The following is a 17,949-nucleotide window of genomic DNA, read 5'->3' as shown; positions in this document are numbered from 1 at the left end:
TATTTGCTAACCTTTCCCACCGTTCAAAGGTCTGCAGGTGGGATGCTGTGAGCACAATTACCATCCCACAAAACACCTCTCCGTTTATGAGCTCAAGAAGAAATGTAGGAGGAAGTACCAGGGAGGAATGCTCGTTACCTCCCCCAAAGATCAACTCATTAGAGGCCAAAGAACCTGACTGGTTTAGCATGTAACTTTTAGAAGACATTTTACAGTAAGATGATTTTATATTATGTATTTTGTGTATTTATGTATATATGTATTTTGTATATATATGCACACATATGTGCATCTGTATTTTATGTACATCATAATTCCTTTATATGGTCTGAGCAGCCTTCCTCTCTACTCATCGTCATTTGTCCACCCAGGAGTTTGACTGTCCCTACTCAAGTCCACATCTGAGAGCATTGATCACAGTTCTTGCCATTTCCCTATTGCACCCTGGCTGCAGAGCACATGGCTGGCCACCTCTCAGCAGAACAAAAGGAAGCAAAGCAGTCCTACTCTGCCCAGTGCTGCCCGGGAAAAGCAACGTCTGATAGGGAAAACTACACACTCATAGGGAAGGAAACTCCAGCTCCTCTAAAGCTGTGACAGTTAAATTCATGGTCTGAAGATGCTCCATTTCCTTTATAATTGTCCACAGCATACAAATGTGTAAACCAGATTTCTCTAATCATTCTCAACTTAACCAGCACAAAGCAGATTTAATTCTACTTCTGAATCTTTGGATAAAAACCTGCTACAAGTTTTTTTTTAGATACAAAGAAACCTAAGCCACGGGCCTTAGTGAGTTTATCATCATAGGTGTTTCTTTTATAGTAAATAGGAAACTTTAATATGTAAACCAGAGATATTCATTACTAAATTAAAACAACTCATAACTAAGGATTCTCAACACTACTCATGCAAGAAGAAAGGGTTTAGGTTCCTTAGTAATGATGTCTCCATTTTTTAATGAATATCACACAATCCTGTAGTGAGATATCCACCCTGCCCACACCTGTAGCCTTTGGGTGTGGTCAGAGCTACAGGTGCAGGCAGGGTGGCTATCTCACTGCACAATCGGGCTAGCTTTATTGCTCACATGACTCTGGCTGAAGCAAGGAAGCAAGTGTGGAATCTACAAGGACAAGTAGATCATTTCTAGCTAACAGTGTGTGAGGACAGAAAGGGTAACATGCCAGAGGCCCTTACTATCCTAACACCCCCTGTTCCTTCACTTTACAAGAGAATAACAAATGACAGCTTTTGCAGGTTACCATTAGCGATTTGGTGTAAACGATGGGAATTCTAAGAGGAGAAATAACACAACCTGTGTCGTAGTCTCCATTTGGCTGTGTGGCTTCATCTACCTCTTCACTATCCGGGTCGTTCTCCATGTTGAGAGTTTTTAGCTGCACTAGTTCCAGGAACCGCAGAGCTGTTTCAGCCAATAGAGCGATGTTCTCTGCAAGATGCCAGCAGGACAGTTACAGTTATCTCCAATCCTCAAGCTGCTCATAACCTCCTCCCAAAGTCCTTTAACTTTTTTGAGACAGGGTCCGGTGTACCCCAGATGGCCTCAAACTGGAGATCCTCCTGTTCTGTCTCTGGAGTATTGATGACTACAGGTCACCATTAGGCCCAGAATCCCCAATGTAACACGGAAAATAAGTGACCCAGAGACTGATATTGAGATTCAAACTTCAAGCTGAAAGTCGGAAAAGCAAAGCAGCTGGTCACTAATCCTTACCTCTACCTCAGAGTGAAAGGGATGGCCCATGAGCTCTCCTCATTGTGCCTGGAGACTCAACTCCTGTCTTCAATGTGCATGCCTGATGCTGAGACCTTGCTCCTGTCTTATAAATCTCTCATGAGTCCTGGGATTAAAGGTGTGAGATATAATTCTCTTTTAGACTGGTTCACTCTGGGCAGCCTTGGACTCACAGAGATCTGTCTACCTCTTAATCCTAAAGCCTAGGATTAAAGGTGTGTACCACCACATCCTAGCTTCTGGCTGCTAGGATTAAAGGTGTGTATCATCCCTGATTGATCTCTATAGTTTGCTTTTCTGAATCCTCAGGCAAGCTTTAATAAATCATAAATAATATATCACCACACCTCAAGTTCTTATTCATCTAAATATTACTCAAAAATATCTACAGGAAAAGCAGGATTTTGCAAGTTAGACCCTAATCAGTTTCTGTAATTGATCCCATAATCTATGATAATCTCTAAACAAAAATAACAAAAAATTCTGCATTTGTAGAAACTGTCTAAAGTAAGTATCCAGTTCTAATGAGAGAAAAAGAGAAGACGCTTAATCCTTCCACAAAGCTAGCCTTTAAAGATATCCTGACAAGTTAGAGAGTTATTAGGCTAACACGGAAGCATTAGCTCTAAAGTAACCTCACATGGGGCCTTGGGATCAGACAGGTCTACTCCTCCCAGGTTCTGGAACTGCTTCAAAGCCTGAGTCTCCATTTCTTCAGATAAATGAGGACTGCCTTGAAAAGCCATTACTAAACTGAATCAACCATTATCAGAAGGCTGTCCAAGTAATATCCTGAAGTTCTCCGTGGACAGAGGTGAGACTGCTGGCCACACTTCTGTACTGACTGTCTTTACTCTGGTGATCTCTAAGACTCACGGACACTCCTCACCACTCAATGTATCCCGTTCTCACTTCTACTACTGAATTTACTGTCATCTACGTCTGCTCTGCACTATTCTCCATTTTCTATTCATCCCTACTTTCAATCCTCCTCCCCTTTTGATTCTGTGCTTCACCTAGGACTCTTAATAGGGAAGAAAGATTGCACTCTTCTTTCTCAACAACAATGACTACCTTAAGCTGAAACAAGTGCTGGAGATCAAATCCACAGCCTTACACATTTCAGCCACACTTGAGTCTATTCAATACAGCAATTCTCTTCATCCTAGGGTCCCCACCATAGCCAGGCTCAACACTGTTCAAAATAAAACAAACACTTGGGCTTGGAATATGGCTCAGTCAGTGGTACTCTGCATGCAAGCGTGACAACCCGTGTTCTGATCCCCAGCACCCACATGAAAAGGTGGACGAGGCAGCACAGGCCTATAATCCCAGTGCTGGGAAGATGGAGCCAGGAGGATCCCTAGGGCTTGTTGGCCAGCCAGCCTAGCCAAATTGGTGACTTCCAGGTTCAGGTGAGAACCTGTCTCACAAATTTAGGGAGAGAGATAAAGACACCCAACATCCATACCTGCCCTTATAATATGTACACGTACACACACACACACACACACACACACACACACACACACAGACAGAGAGAGAGAGAGAGAGAGAGAGAGAGAGAGAGAGAGAGAGAGAGAAGAACACTACATATGCTTGATAGCATCCCATAGTAAGCATGATGTTATTCCAAAACACCCTAACAGGAGAAACTAGGGGCTAAGGTGTAGCTCAGCAGAATACTTGTGTACCAGGCAGCAAGCACAAAAGCCTTGGTTTTGACCCCCAACACCAAACAAACAAGAGATGGGAGATTTCTAGGTCATACTGTCACTGACCCTGAATTATCACAGACACTTGGCCAAGTTCTAGTCCTGCAGCTCCAGGAACTAAACATTAGCAGAAACGGGTGGCTCACAGTCCCGTCACTCAGTCTTTTTTAACCTTAAAATGAAGGTAAAACACCTTACTCAAAGCTGCTGCAGGGTTAATGCAAAAATCTCAGAACCTTGTGCAATCTGCAATCTGTGCCTAAACATCAAACAGGATTTTGAATACACAACAGCTATTGCTTTTATGCTAGGCCTATGAGTAAGTGAATGCGAATACATTAACATGGCACCTGCACATCAGAACTTCACCTACATGACAACTAAGAACAGGTAACACACACTAAGCCAAAAGCAGGGTCATACGATTGAAATAAGAATGATATATATTGCTTTTCTAAATCTGTGTTTCTTGTATGTAAGTTGATTTACCTGATTCCCAAATGAATTAGAAACAAGCTGTCACAAATAATAAAATCAGATGTTCAGATGTGTCTTAAAGAGATCCTGGACTTTTAGGCCTCACATTATGCCTCCACAATACACAAACAAGAAGCCACAAATGGGAAACACCAAGAACAATGCATGCATTGAAAAAGAAAGCACCCAGCAGGGCGTTGATGGAGCACGCCTTTAATCCCAGCACTCGGGAGGCAGAGGCAGGAGGATCTCTGTGAGTTCAAGGCCAGCCTGGTCTCCAGAGCGAGTGCCAGGATAGGCTCCAAAGCTACACAAAGAAACCCTATCTCGAAAAAAAAAGGAAAAGAAAAGAAAGCACCCAACAACTGCCAACCCCTTGGGGTTGTGCCTAGATATAAAATTAGTGTCCAAAAACCAGTTTTCACAGACTCTATTAACAATGTCAGGCAAATACTAAACAAACTAATAAGCACATAGCTTTTAAAACGTGGCAATATCAATGCCACATGTGTGCTATATATTATGTACAAAGATTTCCAAACAGAAGGCCCATTTTCCATTAGATCATAGATATAAATTATGGATTATGTAAATGCCTCGGTGATATTTCTCATGGTGAAGTAAGCATTCAGAATTAGCTTGAGAAGCTGAAAACATGAATCTTTACTGTTGGGCTTTGTGAGAGAGAACTCTAAGCAGAACAAGTAGGTGTGCATGACATACCCATCCCATCAAGAAAGATGTCACGCATCCTGAGCGCTGAGGTAAGGGAATGGGGACGTAACTCAGAACCTCCCTTGAACACCACAGTCTTTCTCGGTAGTAACAGGATGTTCTGCCCTGAGATGAATAAGAGTGTTTGCTCAGGGAAACTTTGAAAAGGCTGCAACTCTAGATCAGAAGCAGGGGCTTGTGAACACGAGTCTTCCCCAGATAAATGTACTATTCAGATCAAACTGTGAGAATCCACACTGTACACTTCTTCATTTGATAATTCTACTCATTTTAAATGCAAAAATATACACAAAAGTTGAGCCCCAGGAACAGATTAGCTTATAAATATTAATATGGATATATGCATTCATAATTCAAGAGCAGAATTCACACAAGAAATTTTCTAAGAGATCAAAAATATCAAGAGGTATGACAGTGTTTGGAAAGCATGTGAAAGGCTGTAAATAGGACAATGAACTCTTACCAGCATAGGCCAGTCTGACGATAGTAGCATCATCTTGGGCCAGGTGGGCTATGCCTGGGAGAATGTACTCCGGATAGATATTGACATCATTCCGGGGAACCTCTTTGACAAGGGCAAGAACTTTGGTGAGCGTCCTCAGGGCTTCGGCCCTCACTCGGGGAACAGAGTCATTGCTGAAATGCAACAAGTATGGAGTAATTCGATCCAGAAGGATCTCCACACTCAGCCTTGGGGCCAAGTGCAGAATGAGCTCCAAGGCAGCCAGTTTGGAGTCACAGGACTTCAGGGTCTGCAGGCAGGACGTTATGACGGACACCAAGACAACCAGCCCACTTTCCTTGGGTTCCCCTTCTGCTTTCTCAGGTAAATCATGTCCACAGAGATTGTGAATAATGTTACCCAAATCTTTCCGTATAACCAAAATCCGCTCATCTGCAGAGAGGAAGGTTTCCTTGGCGAACTGAGCCATGTAAGGCTGAAGGAAAGTATAAAATATCTCAGGGAAAGCATTGCCACGCTGCTGCTTCAGGTAATCCTCCGCCTCCAAACGCTTTTCCGGCTCACGGTGGATCATCTGAGTTACCTACAGGAAAGGAGGAAGAGAAAAGGGTACATTTTAGAACATGTAGTAAAAGCCAGATGGAATGGCTCACAACTGTAACCCCAGAACTCGGGAGTTTTGGGCAAGGCTACATGATGAGTTCAAGACCAGCCTTCTGAGCTGTGTAACAAGTTCAAAACCAACTTGGACTACACAGGATCTCTCTCTCTCTGTCTCCCACGCGTGCACGCGCGCGCGCGCACACACACACACACACACACACACACAACTGCATGTGATTGAAAGGATTTCTAAAGTAATTTTAATTATTCTCTTTGTCCAGCCATTTTTTTTTTAAACAGCATATGAACATGTAGCCCTGACTGGCGTGGAACATATAGAGCATAGAGATCCACTCACTACCTTTGATTCTCCTGAGTAATGGGATCAAAGATGCCCACCACCATTTGAAACAGCTATCCTTTCTTTTTAGAACCACAAACTGTGTCTCTCATCATCCCAGAAGGCAATGGGACGTTACATGCTAACGTGCAGACAGCCTGACATATAAGAGGTCACACCCTGTTTGGTATTTGTTATTAAAGAAGCAACAAGATTGCCATTTTATCCCCTCAACTGAAGAATGGATAGAGAAAATGTGGTACATTTACACAATGGAGTACTACTAAGCAGAAAAAAAACAATGGATTCTTGAAATTTGCAGGAAAATGGATGGAACTAGAAGGAACCATTCTTCTAGTGTGAGCTAGGTAACGCAGTCACAAAAAGACAAACGTGGTTATGTACTCTATGTTTTAGACATAGAGGAAAGGATTACCAGCCTAAAATCCACACTGCCAGAGAAGCTAGTAAACAAGGTGGACCCTAAGAGAGACATACATGGTCCCCTGGAGAAGGGGAAAGGGTCAGGATCTCCTGAGCAAATTGAGAGCACGGAAGAGGGGGGAGGGAGCTAGGAGAATGAGAAGGGGAGAGGAGGGATGCAGAGGACGTAAGGGAGCAGAAAGGTTGAGTCAGGGGAAGAATAGAAGAAAACAAGAATGGAGATACCATAATAGAGGGAGACATTTTAGATTTACAAAGAAGCAGACACTCACAACTAATCACTGAAATGAACTGGAATCCAGATGCAGAGAAGGATGAGTGAAGAGCAAAGGGGTCCAGACCAGGCTGGCGAAACCCACAGAAACAGCTGACCTGAACATCGGTGAACTCTTGCTCCCCAGACTGATAGCTGGGATACCAGCATGAGACTGATCCAGATCCCAGGAACATGGGTTTCAGTGAGGACACCTCGGGAATCTACGGGACCTCCTTCAGTTGTTCAGTGCTTACCTCTAGCACAGATGTGGACTTTGGGAGCCCATTCCACATAGAGGAATACTCCCTGAGCCAAGGCACATGGGGGTGGGCCTAGGCCCTATCCCAAAGGATATGATAGATTCTGATGACCCCCTATGGAAGGCCTCACCATCCAGGGGAGCAGAAAGGATATATGATAGGTAGGGTTTTAGTTGGGGGGGGTGGTAGGGGAGGACGGGAGGGAGAGGGAACTGGGATTGTCATGTAAAACAATCCTGTTTCTAATTCAAATAAAAAATCTGCAAATAAAATAAAAATAAAAAATATAAAAAGAAGCAACAACCCTTCAGAGAAAAACAAATAGGCACAGCTGCACACACAAAATCACACACGAATCTGGAAGAAATTATAGGACTCCTGAGGTCATTTCAGAGCCACTATTAAGAGTTCTGGTTTAAACTATACTGCCACAAATCCAAAGGATTAGCATATGGTTTAAGTGTAGTTTAGTCCAGTAGAGAATCAAAGGGCTGATAATGTAGCTCAAGCACAGAGCACTGGCATTGATGTGTGAGGTCCTGTGTTAGGTCCCAGCCTTCAAAGATAGAAAATGCTAGGGTGGGGAGATGGCTCAGCACCTAAGAGCACTTGCTCAGCTCTCAGCACCCACATCAAGGGCTCACAACCATGTAAAACTCCAGATCCAGGGGATGTAACACCTCTGAAATTACATGCACGCCCATGAGCGTGGGCGCACGAATACATACATACATACATACACACACACACACACACACACACACACACACACACACACACACAATCTTAAAAAGAAATAAAATGCTTAAAAATGTGAGAAAATGTGAACACTAGAAATAATATACCTGATATAAGTACATAAACTCTTTTAATATATAAAAGAACAGTTCAATGTTTCCACTAGTCAACTACATAAAATACCATAAAAATGCATCTGCAGTTTTGGCTTTCTTTTTGGATTCTAACCTAGAAACTAGTACTTGACTTAGGGGAATCAAGTGTACCATGTGGGAAAATGATCTAAGAATTATTTTACATTTTCATTAATGGTTGAAGATTAATAAACAAATTGACTTTCAAACCAAGAAAATGTAGGTCCAAAGACATGAAGCTGCTCAGCTACATGACCTGGCAAGTGTCAACCCCAAGGGGGAGCACCAAGTGTCAGCCCCAACCCCAAGGGGGAGCACCAAGTGTGCTTCTGATCATGAGCTGCCTGCACTGGCTTCTCCAGAGCATCTTGTTTCTTCCAGTTTTGCCCTTTTTACTTTGCTCTTGAGAAAGTCTCATCATGCAGTCCAGGCTGGCTTGCACTCCCTCCCCCTGCTTCAGCCTTCCTCCAGCAAACACATTCCATGCCGGTGCTGACCCCTGAGCTACATACAGCCCAGCACCCCCTAAACTGTGTTTATTCTGAGATAGGGATTTGCTAAATTCACTAAACTGGCCTTGAACACAGACTGAACCCTCAAGCAGGCCTGGAAGGTGAGGCTCCCTTCCCTGAGCCTCCTAAGTAGCTTGGATTGCAGGCCTACACCACCAGATCGGGTATTTCCCCACCAAGAATACTGTGGAGTATTCTAAATACTCCGCAGCCTTTTACAGGACCCACAGTCATTCTCACAAACTTACCTTTAAAAGACGCCCTCAAACAGTGATCCAAACATCCGACCAGGTGGCCTCGCACACAATTCCCCAGCCCTGTGCTGCCATAACCAAGGGATTGTATAAGCAGCTCCCCTTCCAGGTGGCCCACATCTGCCTCCAGGGAAGAGGCTGGCTACTGTGCTCTGCTCAGGCTCCCTCTCTGCACTGTAGACATCTTGTCTTCTTCCTTTCCCGCCAGCAAGCTCTATCTCGGATGGCCCCGCCTACCGCCATATCTGCCCAGAGCACAGTCAAGATTATCATGAAAAAACTAATAATGTATTCATTTTTAAGTCTTTTTTTCTTTTCATTTTTTTTCTTTTTTGTTTTGTTTTGGGTTTTTTTGTTTGTTTGTTTTTCTGAAACAGGGTTTCTCTGTGGCTTTGGAGGCTGTCCTGGAACTAGCTCTTGTAGACCTGGTCTCAAACTCACAGAGATCCTCCTGCCTCTGCCTCCCAAGAGTGCTGAAACTAAAAGCGTGCGCCATCTATGCCCAGCTTCATTTCTTTCTCAAATGTCAAATGTGCTTTTTGCCTAAGAGGGGAAAAAAAGCAATACATTTCTTTCCAATAAGGTATCAAAAGTATGTTTACCAGTACTGGGTTTCATTCTAAATTTGTTGTGGATGAAGGACTGGGTATGGTGCTCATGCCTGTCATCCTGGCACTCTGGAGGCTTAGGCAGGAGGTCTGCCCTGGGTGAGCTAACACAGTGAGTTCCAGGTCAACTAGGATATATTCCCATTAAAACTGTGAGGCAAATATTTGTAACATAGTTACCAATTCTCTGATACTGCGGTCTTCAATTTTATTTAGCACTTGTTCAGGGAAAAAATGTCCATTTCTATAGGCCAAGAGTTGAGAGAGATCAAACAGTGGGACCCCTTCCGTGAAAAGCTCAGCTATCACACAACCTGGAAAATCAAACACAATCCCATTAGGATGAGAGGAAGAGATCATATAATACAGATCAGAATTCAGAAAAGGCAGAACACTCAAAATGCAAAACCAACTGAATTTAAATGTTTAATGAAATATACAGGCCATGTCTAATTGCTTGAAGGCCAGGGTAGAAGCATAAATGACACGTTTTCTCCTTTGAAAAACATGTACAGATAAGGAATTTAAAAGTCGCAAGAACCCATTAGTACAAAAGTACACCATTAAGTTCTTGAGAACTGCTAAGCAATTTCTAGCTGTATGTCCAACACTCAACAAGGAGGAGGTGCTACCTACGATAGGTACTACTTGAACAGGGTGGTAAAATCCCACATTCACCAAGCTCCCCTCCTAGAAAGGAAGGCAGAATATAACCAATGAACAAATTTCAATTGTAGTGCTAAATATTACAAACATATACCAAGTGCTTAAAAAATGTGGGAACAAACTAGAAGTGGAAATAATCCAATCATTTTGCACTAATATATTGATCTTCAGTCAATAATTTTTTAAGTGCCTACATTCTCAAAAGCACACAGCAATTTTGGTTTTTGTACACAGCAATTTTATTGAATCACTCTATGATATGCATTTACCAAGTCTTATAGACACTTAAAAAACTACCTTACGGCCTTGTGCCTGCTGGGCCCTCTGCCAAGGATAACTGCCCTAGGAACTATGGACCTTAGTGAGACCTCCATCTCCTTCAGATCCTCGTTAAGCCAGCTTGTCTTAGTTATCTGTGTAAGATTTCATGAGCCACTGGATGTGGTGGTGCAAGCCCTTAGTCCCAGCACTTGGAAGGCAGAGGCAGGTGGATCACTGTACACTTAAGGACAGCCTGGTCTACAGAGCTACATAGTGACCCTGTCTCAAGAAAAATAAAAAAGAGACAGATTGCAAAAGTCTCTACAGTTCCTCCATATTCTTTTTTTTTTTTTCACAAGTATTTTTTTTCACACCACACAGTACCCACTGGTTGCTTGTTTATCTCTGTGCCTACTAGAATGCAAACTCCATAGTATTTGTTCCCCAAATTGTTCACTGGAAAATTCCTGTCAACTAACATAATTTTGATACATAATAAACATTAAGTAAATTTGTTATTTCCTATTTATACAATGCCAATTTCAGAATAAAGGACTTCCAACAACAGCTATTTTTAAGACAAAAAACAAAAACAAAAAATCACTGTAAGATGGCTCAGTGGGTAAAGTCTCCTACCATCAAGTCTGATGACCTAAATTCAATCTCTAAATCCCACATGGTGAAAGGACAGACCCATTCCCACAAGCTACCCTCTGACCTCCAAACAGGCACCCAGGTATGTGCTTGTTTGCACACTCCCTTGCAGGTTCTCTTGCACTGTCTAAATAAATACATACATACATATAATATAATTTAAAAATATTTCATCCATCATATGTGACCAGGAAATAGAAGATCTGAGCAACACTGTAAACCAAGTGGATCTAACAAACATCAAAAGGACATCCTACCCATGACAGCAGATAGAAATTCTCAGGCGCCTACAGAATATACACTATCTAGACAAGACCTCAGCTAAACCACAAAATGGCCCTCAACACCATGGTTCAGACACAGCTTCAGTGTACTCTAAGGCTTCCTGTGTTGAAATAGAATCCCCACTGTGACGTATTAATGGAGAAACCTTTTTTGGTTTTTTGTTTTTTGGGGTTTTTTTTTTTTTTTTGGGGGGGGTTCAAGACAGGGTTTGTCTGTGGAGTTTTGGAGGCTGTCCTGGAACTAGCTCTTGTAGACCAGGCTGGTCGCAAACTCACAGAGATCCACCTGCCTCTGCCTCCTGAGTGCTGTGATTAAAGGCATTGACCACCACAGCAATGGTGTCAGAGGCGAGGCCTCAGGGAAGTATTCAGAATTAAATCATTAGGGAACCATCTTTGAATCCAGGAAGCTTCACAAGAAAAGAAACCAAAAAGCCAAAAAGAAACCGAAAGCCAAATTAAACACTGTCTTTAAAACTGACTTGGTTGAGGTGTTATCTCAGCAACACAAAAGTAGGTAAAACAATTCTTAAATAATCAATGGATCGAGGGAACTTGGGAAAGGTGAGAGTGGAAGTGCATTTCTGTGATCCCAGCTACATGGAAGGCCACGCCTGTGATCCCAGATACATGGAAGGCCACACATGTGATCCCAGATACATGGAAGGCCACACCTGTAATGTAATCCCAGCTACACAGGGAAGGCCACGCCTGTAGTCCCAGATACTTGGAAGGCTGACACAGAAGAAGCAAAGTTAAAGACCAGCCTGGACAGCTGAGCAAGATCCCGTCTAAAATAAAATGAAAAGGGCTGTAGTTGTAGCTCAGTGATTCTGTGCTTGACTATGGGAAGCAAGGGCCTACATTCCATTCCCAGTGTCGAGAGGAAAATCAAAAGGAAATTACAAAATTCTTTGGGATTAAAAACAAAAAACCTTACTGAGACCCTTCTAACTTAGACATGACAGAATGGTTCCTGCAAACAAGGGTGGCAAGAAAAAGACCACTCTGCCATCAGCGAGGTGGTGACCCCAGAGTCTACTGTCAAGATGCAAAAAGTGCATCTGTGGAATGGGGGTTCACGAAGTGTGCCCCTCACGCACTCAGAGAAATCAAGAGCTATGCCATGAAGAACATGACAATTCCAGAGGTGTGCACTGATGGCAGCAAAACCGTCAGGCCAAAGGAATAAGAAATGTTCCCTATCAGAGTTATGAACATTTGTCCAGAAAACATAATGAGAAGGAGTCTTTACTGTGGGAATCTGTGATCCTGTTACCTGCTTCAAAAATCTACACTCAATTAAGATGTGGACTGGTAAGTGTCAAAGAGTTATAAAACTTCTTTTTAAAAAAGGCGGGTAGTACCAGACAATGAGATCAACAACTAATAAATGGGACCTCCTGAAACTGAGAAGCTTCTGTACGGCAAAGGACACAGTCAGCAAGACAAAATGGCAGCCCACAGAATGGGAAAAGATATGCACCAATCCTACATCTGACAGAGGGCTGATCTCCAAAATATACAATGAACTCAAGAAGCTAGTCTCCAAAACACCAAACAATGAAATTAAAAAGTGGGGTGCAGAACTAAATAGATAATTCTCAATAGCAGAATCTAAAATGGCTGAAAGACACATCAGAAAGTGCTCAAAATCCTTGGCCATCAGAGAAATGCAACTCAAAACAACTCTGGGATACCATCTTATTCCTGTCAGAATGGCCAAAATCAAAAACACCAATGACAGTTTATGCTGGAGAGGATGTGGAGAAAGGGGAACACTTCTCCACTGCTGGTGGGAGTGCCAACTTGTACAGCCACTTTGGAAATCAGTATGGCGACTCCTCAAGAAAATGGGAATCAGTCTACCACAAGATCCAGCAATTCCACTCCTAGGCATATACCCAAAAGAAGCACATTCATACAACAAGGACATCTGTTCAACGATGTTCATAGCAGCACTATTTGTAATAGCCAGAAACTGGAAGCAGCCCAGATGCCGCTCAACTGAAGAATGGATAGAGAAAATGTGGTACATTTACACAGTGGAGTACTACTCAACAGAAGAAGAAGAAGAAGAAGAAGAAGAAGAAGAAACAATGGAATCGTGAAATTTGCAGGCAAATGGATGGAACTAGAAGATAACCATTCTGAGCGAGGTAACCCAATCACAAAAAGACAAACATGATATGTACTCACTCATATGTGGATTTTAGACACAGAGTAAAGGATTAGCAGCCTACAATCCACACTGCCAGAGAAGCTAATAAACAAGGAGGACCCTAAGAGAGACATACATGGTCCCCTGGAGAAGGGGAAAGGGTCAGGATCCCCTGAGCAAATTGAGAGCATGGGAAGAGTGGGGAGGGAGCTACAAGAATGAGAAGGGAAGAAGAGGAAGGATGCAGAGGTCACGAGGGAGCAGAAAGGTTGAGTCAGGGGAAGAATAGAAGAAAGGATATGTGATAGGTAGGGTTTAGTTGGGGAGCGTGGTAGGGAAGGACAGGAGGGAGAAGGGAACTGGGACTGTCATGTAAAATAATCTTGTTTCTAATTCAAATAAAAAAAAAAAAACCTGGGGAGAAAAAAGCGGGTAGTGATGACACACACCTTTAATCCCTTTAATCTTATCACTCAGGAGGCATGGGCAGGCAGATCTCTGAGTTCAAGGACAGCCTGGTCTGTCTATAGAGTGAGTTTCAGGGCAGTCAGGGCTACATAGAGAAATGCTGTCTCAAAAACAAAACAAACAACAAACAAAACATACCACTCATATGGACCTAGGGAATAACTCAGTCAGAAAACTACTTGCTTCGAAAGTGTTAGGGCCTTAATTAAACACCAGAATATGAATAAAAAAGCTGGGCAGGGTGGTACATGCTTGTAATTCTAGAGCTGAAGACACAGACAGAAAAGATCTCTGGGGTTCACTGACCAGAAAACCCTACATGCTAGGCTCCCTGCCCAGTGAGAGACCCTGCCTCAAAAAATGATTAAGAGTTGGCAGGGAACTTCCAGAGTTCAGAGGCTAGAGACAACAGCAGATGTGGTTCCTCAGATACTGTCCACTGTGCCTATGCATGCATGCATACATACACTCCTTTGCTCATAAACGCAAGAGCATGTGTGCAAGCACCCACACAGACATCTGCACACGTGAATATACACAGACAAAACAAAACAAAAAACCTCTGAGGGACTCAACTAGTACTTTGAGTAAATGCACAGTTATAAATGCCAATATTAAATAGATGCCCTGTAGGAGCATCACACACTGCCTGAAACAAACTATCAAAGCTAATGCCCAGTCACTCGGGAGGCCTCAGTTTGAATACCATCACTCTACTCTTTGACACTACCTCATACCTACACTCCCACTTACTTAACTATGTAAGTGGGAGTGTAAGAGCATCTTATGCTTATCACCACCAGAAGAAACACAGGGTAAGAAGTACTTTTTCTCTACCTTAAAACACATATGAGCACCCTTCCATATCACCAGCACTGTAAATCCTGTTTTGAATGTTTAAATGAATGAAAAGCACTTTGCATTTTCTCATCACTTAAGCATGTCCAGTGAGAGAATCGTGCATCTATCTGAAAACAGGACATGAAGGCTTACTAAGAAATGTTTGGAAATCTGGCAACTACAAAAGCTACATTTCCAAGTCTGACAGTTAAATTTGTAAATTAGCTAATCTGACCGACTCAGATACCTGCTGAAAAGATGTCCATGGCTCTCTTCAATTCTCCCCGTGTTCGCTGATTGCTATTTAGGTCTACAAGGGGAGTTGAGGGATCTCTCATATATTCTAGCTCGGTGGCAAACATACCACCGTCAACGAAACGTTCAGGAGCAATATAGCAAGTCCTCCTGCGTGATGTATCAAAGAAATAGTTGAAATCCGCTGGATTGTCCTCTGGAAGATAAGTGGGCTTAAAGCTGGCAAAATCAGTGAGAAGAACCCAGTTCCAACTGGTGACCATCACATTCTCTGTCTTGATGTCGCCATGTCGGACTCCAGATTTGTGTGCCTGGTCCACAGCCGTCAGGATCTGGAACGCGATCCAGCGCTTCTCTATGTTGTTTAAGAATGGACGGGTACTGATGCGATCGTAGAGGTTGTCTCTCACATACTGCCTAAACAGCATGGCTGCTTTCTCGGACGCTTTCTCTGCTGCTTTCTGGAAAGGTAAGCAGTTCTGTGCGGAATGAAGCCTGATTTTCAGTTCCTCCAGCTCTTGTTTGTAACTAGTTAACGGCAACGTGGGATCTTGTATTGCAAAGACCTTCACAACTACCAGGCCTTCCCGGTGCTTTGCTCGAGCAACTTTAAAAAACCGAGTACTTCCCAAGCTCTTATCATATTCGAAGTCATGGATATCTGAGAAATAACTCTCTACAGAGAGAATCTGGGAAGGAGCAATGCCAGCAAGTTGATTTCCCATAATGACCAGCACCTCTGGGTCAGCAAGTTAAGACGAAAAACCTATTTAAAATGGATTGAAAAGGGAGAGACAGAATGAATATTAAAATGGGAGGAAACAATGAAGCAATGGACTTGACATTATTTGGCCTTTTCCTAAAAGACGGGTGCACCATTTTCTAATGAGTTTATGATAGAGCATCCCAGAGCAGTCGAAAATCTAGGAAAATGTATCCAAATAGATTTTACTATTTTTATCCTTAAAAGGGGATGCTATTTTTTGACATCCTTTCTAGAAGCTGAACTAGGTTTTTGTTTGTTTTGCCCTAGGTTTTTGTTTGTTTGGTTTGGTCTTTTGAGACAGGGTTTCACTGTGTAGCCCTGGCTATTTTGGAACTCACTCTGTAGATCAGGTTGATCTCAAACTCACAAGAGGTCGGGCTGCCTCTGCCTCCCAAGTGCTGGGATTAAAGAAATTCAACGCCACCACCCAGCCTAAGCTGTGTTTAAATAGATGCCTTCTATTTTATTTTATTTTATTTTATTTGTTTTGCGATAGAGTCTTGCATAGCACAGGCCAGGCATGGAACCCCCTACACAGCCAAAAGTGACTCTGAACTTTAGCTCCTCTTGCCTCCACCTCCCAAGTGCTGGTATTCCACAATGCCCAGGGTGATCCCTTCAACATTAAGATAAAGATGTTAAAACTGTATCACTGATATTCAGATTTTAAAATATGATGGCACCTTTACTGTGTTCAGCACTATGTTTGGTTCTGTTAAAGTCCCAAAAGTACTGTATGACTCAGTCCTTGTGTAAGAAAACTACAGCTTTCTTGCAGGTAAAAAACACATTAAACGCATAAAAGTAAGAATCACCTGATACAAATGGGCCATTTAATTCCTGAGAGGGTCAGACTAAGATCTACAAAATTAGCAGCACCTGGGCCCCTCCGGCCTCATCGCAGTGTGGCCTCCCACCACCTAAACCAAGGCAAACTCCTCTGATTTGAAACAAGAAACCCCGCCAGAGACATAAAGAAAAAAAATAAATTTTAAAAAAGTAAGCCAAAATGCAAATGCCCCAAATTGCCTAATCCCATTTTTCAGGAACTGTCTCCCTACCCCCAGCTTAGCACTCAGGGAAACATTTACCCCAGGCCTGTGGCCAACTCAAAAGTCGCTGGGCGTGAACGGTAGCCGGCGAGGAGAATGTTTTCTGTGAGGGGTCTTCCTTCAAACGCAGGACCTGGGGAGTTGTGGGAGGAGCGCAGAAACAAACGTCCAAGAACCAGAGCTGGGGGTGAGCAACTGGGAGAGCAAGCACCCTCGGGACTCCGGACACCCAGCAGCGTCACCTCCAGCTCCTCTCCTGTCGCCCTGGGCCCGCACGAGTTCGAGTTCCCAGATCCCCGGGCCTTTGCACTAGCACTGGTCGGGACCGGAGCCAGCACCGGTCCAGGAAAACTACTTCACCTGCAGCGAACGCTGAACTCCCGGGAAAGCCGCCGGGTTGACACCACTTCCTGTTGGGAACGGAAGTGACGGAGGGAGGCTTGCTGGAGCGTTCAGTAGGAAGCGGGTTGCTAGGAAACAAGGGAGGGGGTGTGGCCTCGCTGTCCCAGGCAGAGGGTGCTTTTCTCCATTAAACTCGGAAACCTCTGGCTCTAAGAAAACTTACCCGCGTACTTAGGGAAACTAGTGCCCCAACCAAGTTGAATTTCAACTTTATTGAGATGAAATGTATGGGTCATAAAGTTCATCGGTTTAAAAAGTGCACAATTGGTGACGGACAACTTTAATCCCATAACTCAAGAGACAGAGGCGGGTAGACCTTTGCTTGAGGCCAGCCAGGGCTGCAAAGAGAGACCTCTTCTCAAAAAAGAAAAATGTATATATGTATATGTGTGTGTATGCATGTACACACACTAATTTTCTTGGTATGGCAGAGTCAATGCAGCCTCGACCCCCAGAGCAGTTGCAACTGCTTGCAAAGACCTACACAGCACTCGGAATTTTGATTGTCATAGGGGAGGGATCCATACTCTACCTCTCCACGCTGAAGTATTGGCTTCTAATGTATTCTAGGAGAGAAATGCTCATTTTCTTCAACTCAGTACCGTCTGAGTACCCACCAGGCTCCATGGGTAGTTGAAAACCCATTGCCACATAGATGACCCTACCTAAACTCAGTGAGTCTTGAAAAACAAAAAGAAAAAAATAAAATTTAAAAAAAAAACATGTTTGAAAGTGCATAAGTAGGGTGGTTAATAGGAGTGGGGGGGTTACATTAATCGGGATGCATGTTATACATGTGTGAGATCGTTAAAGAAAAATCAAGTTAAAAACAGTTTTTTGAA

At 43.2% G+C, this 17,949-nt stretch overlaps 1 protein-coding gene across 2 annotated transcripts in view; it reads right to left on the bottom strand.

Annotated features, from left to right (window-relative positions):
* Positions 1 to 17,121, bottom strand: part of Pik3r4 (phosphoinositide-3-kinase regulatory subunit 4) — a 55,533-nt gene extending 38,412 nt beyond the window's left edge. Inside the window, exons 1-5 of one of the 2 annotated variants that reach the window (XM_027414369.2) lie at positions 17,066 to 17,121; positions 14,880 to 15,653; positions 9,479 to 9,612; positions 5,150 to 5,732; positions 1,319 to 1,453 (exon numbers count right to left, since the gene is read on the bottom strand). In XM_027414369.2, the coding sequence (XP_027270170.1) occupies positions 1,319 to 1,453; positions 5,150 to 5,732; positions 9,479 to 9,612; positions 14,880 to 15,612 (1,585 nt within the window). In that variant the 5' untranslated portion in view covers positions 15,613 to 15,653; positions 17,066 to 17,121. Of the gene's footprint in view, positions 1 to 1,318; positions 1,454 to 5,149; positions 5,733 to 9,478; positions 9,613 to 14,879; positions 15,654 to 16,744 lie in introns of both variants that reach the window. The other variant, XM_027414368.2, reaches the window with a different exon arrangement.
* Between the last annotated feature and the right edge of the window lie 828 nt (positions 17,122 to 17,949).

This window comes from Cricetulus griseus, chromosome 4 (assembly GCF_003668045.3).
Source record: "Cricetulus griseus strain 17A/GY chromosome 4, alternate assembly CriGri-PICRH-1.0, whole genome shotgun sequence".
Taxonomy (NCBI): Eukaryota; Metazoa; Chordata; class Mammalia; order Rodentia; family Cricetidae; genus Cricetulus; species Cricetulus griseus.
The sequence above is the reverse complement of the archived record's forward strand: the minus strand, read 5'-3'. Positions and strand labels throughout refer to the sequence as shown.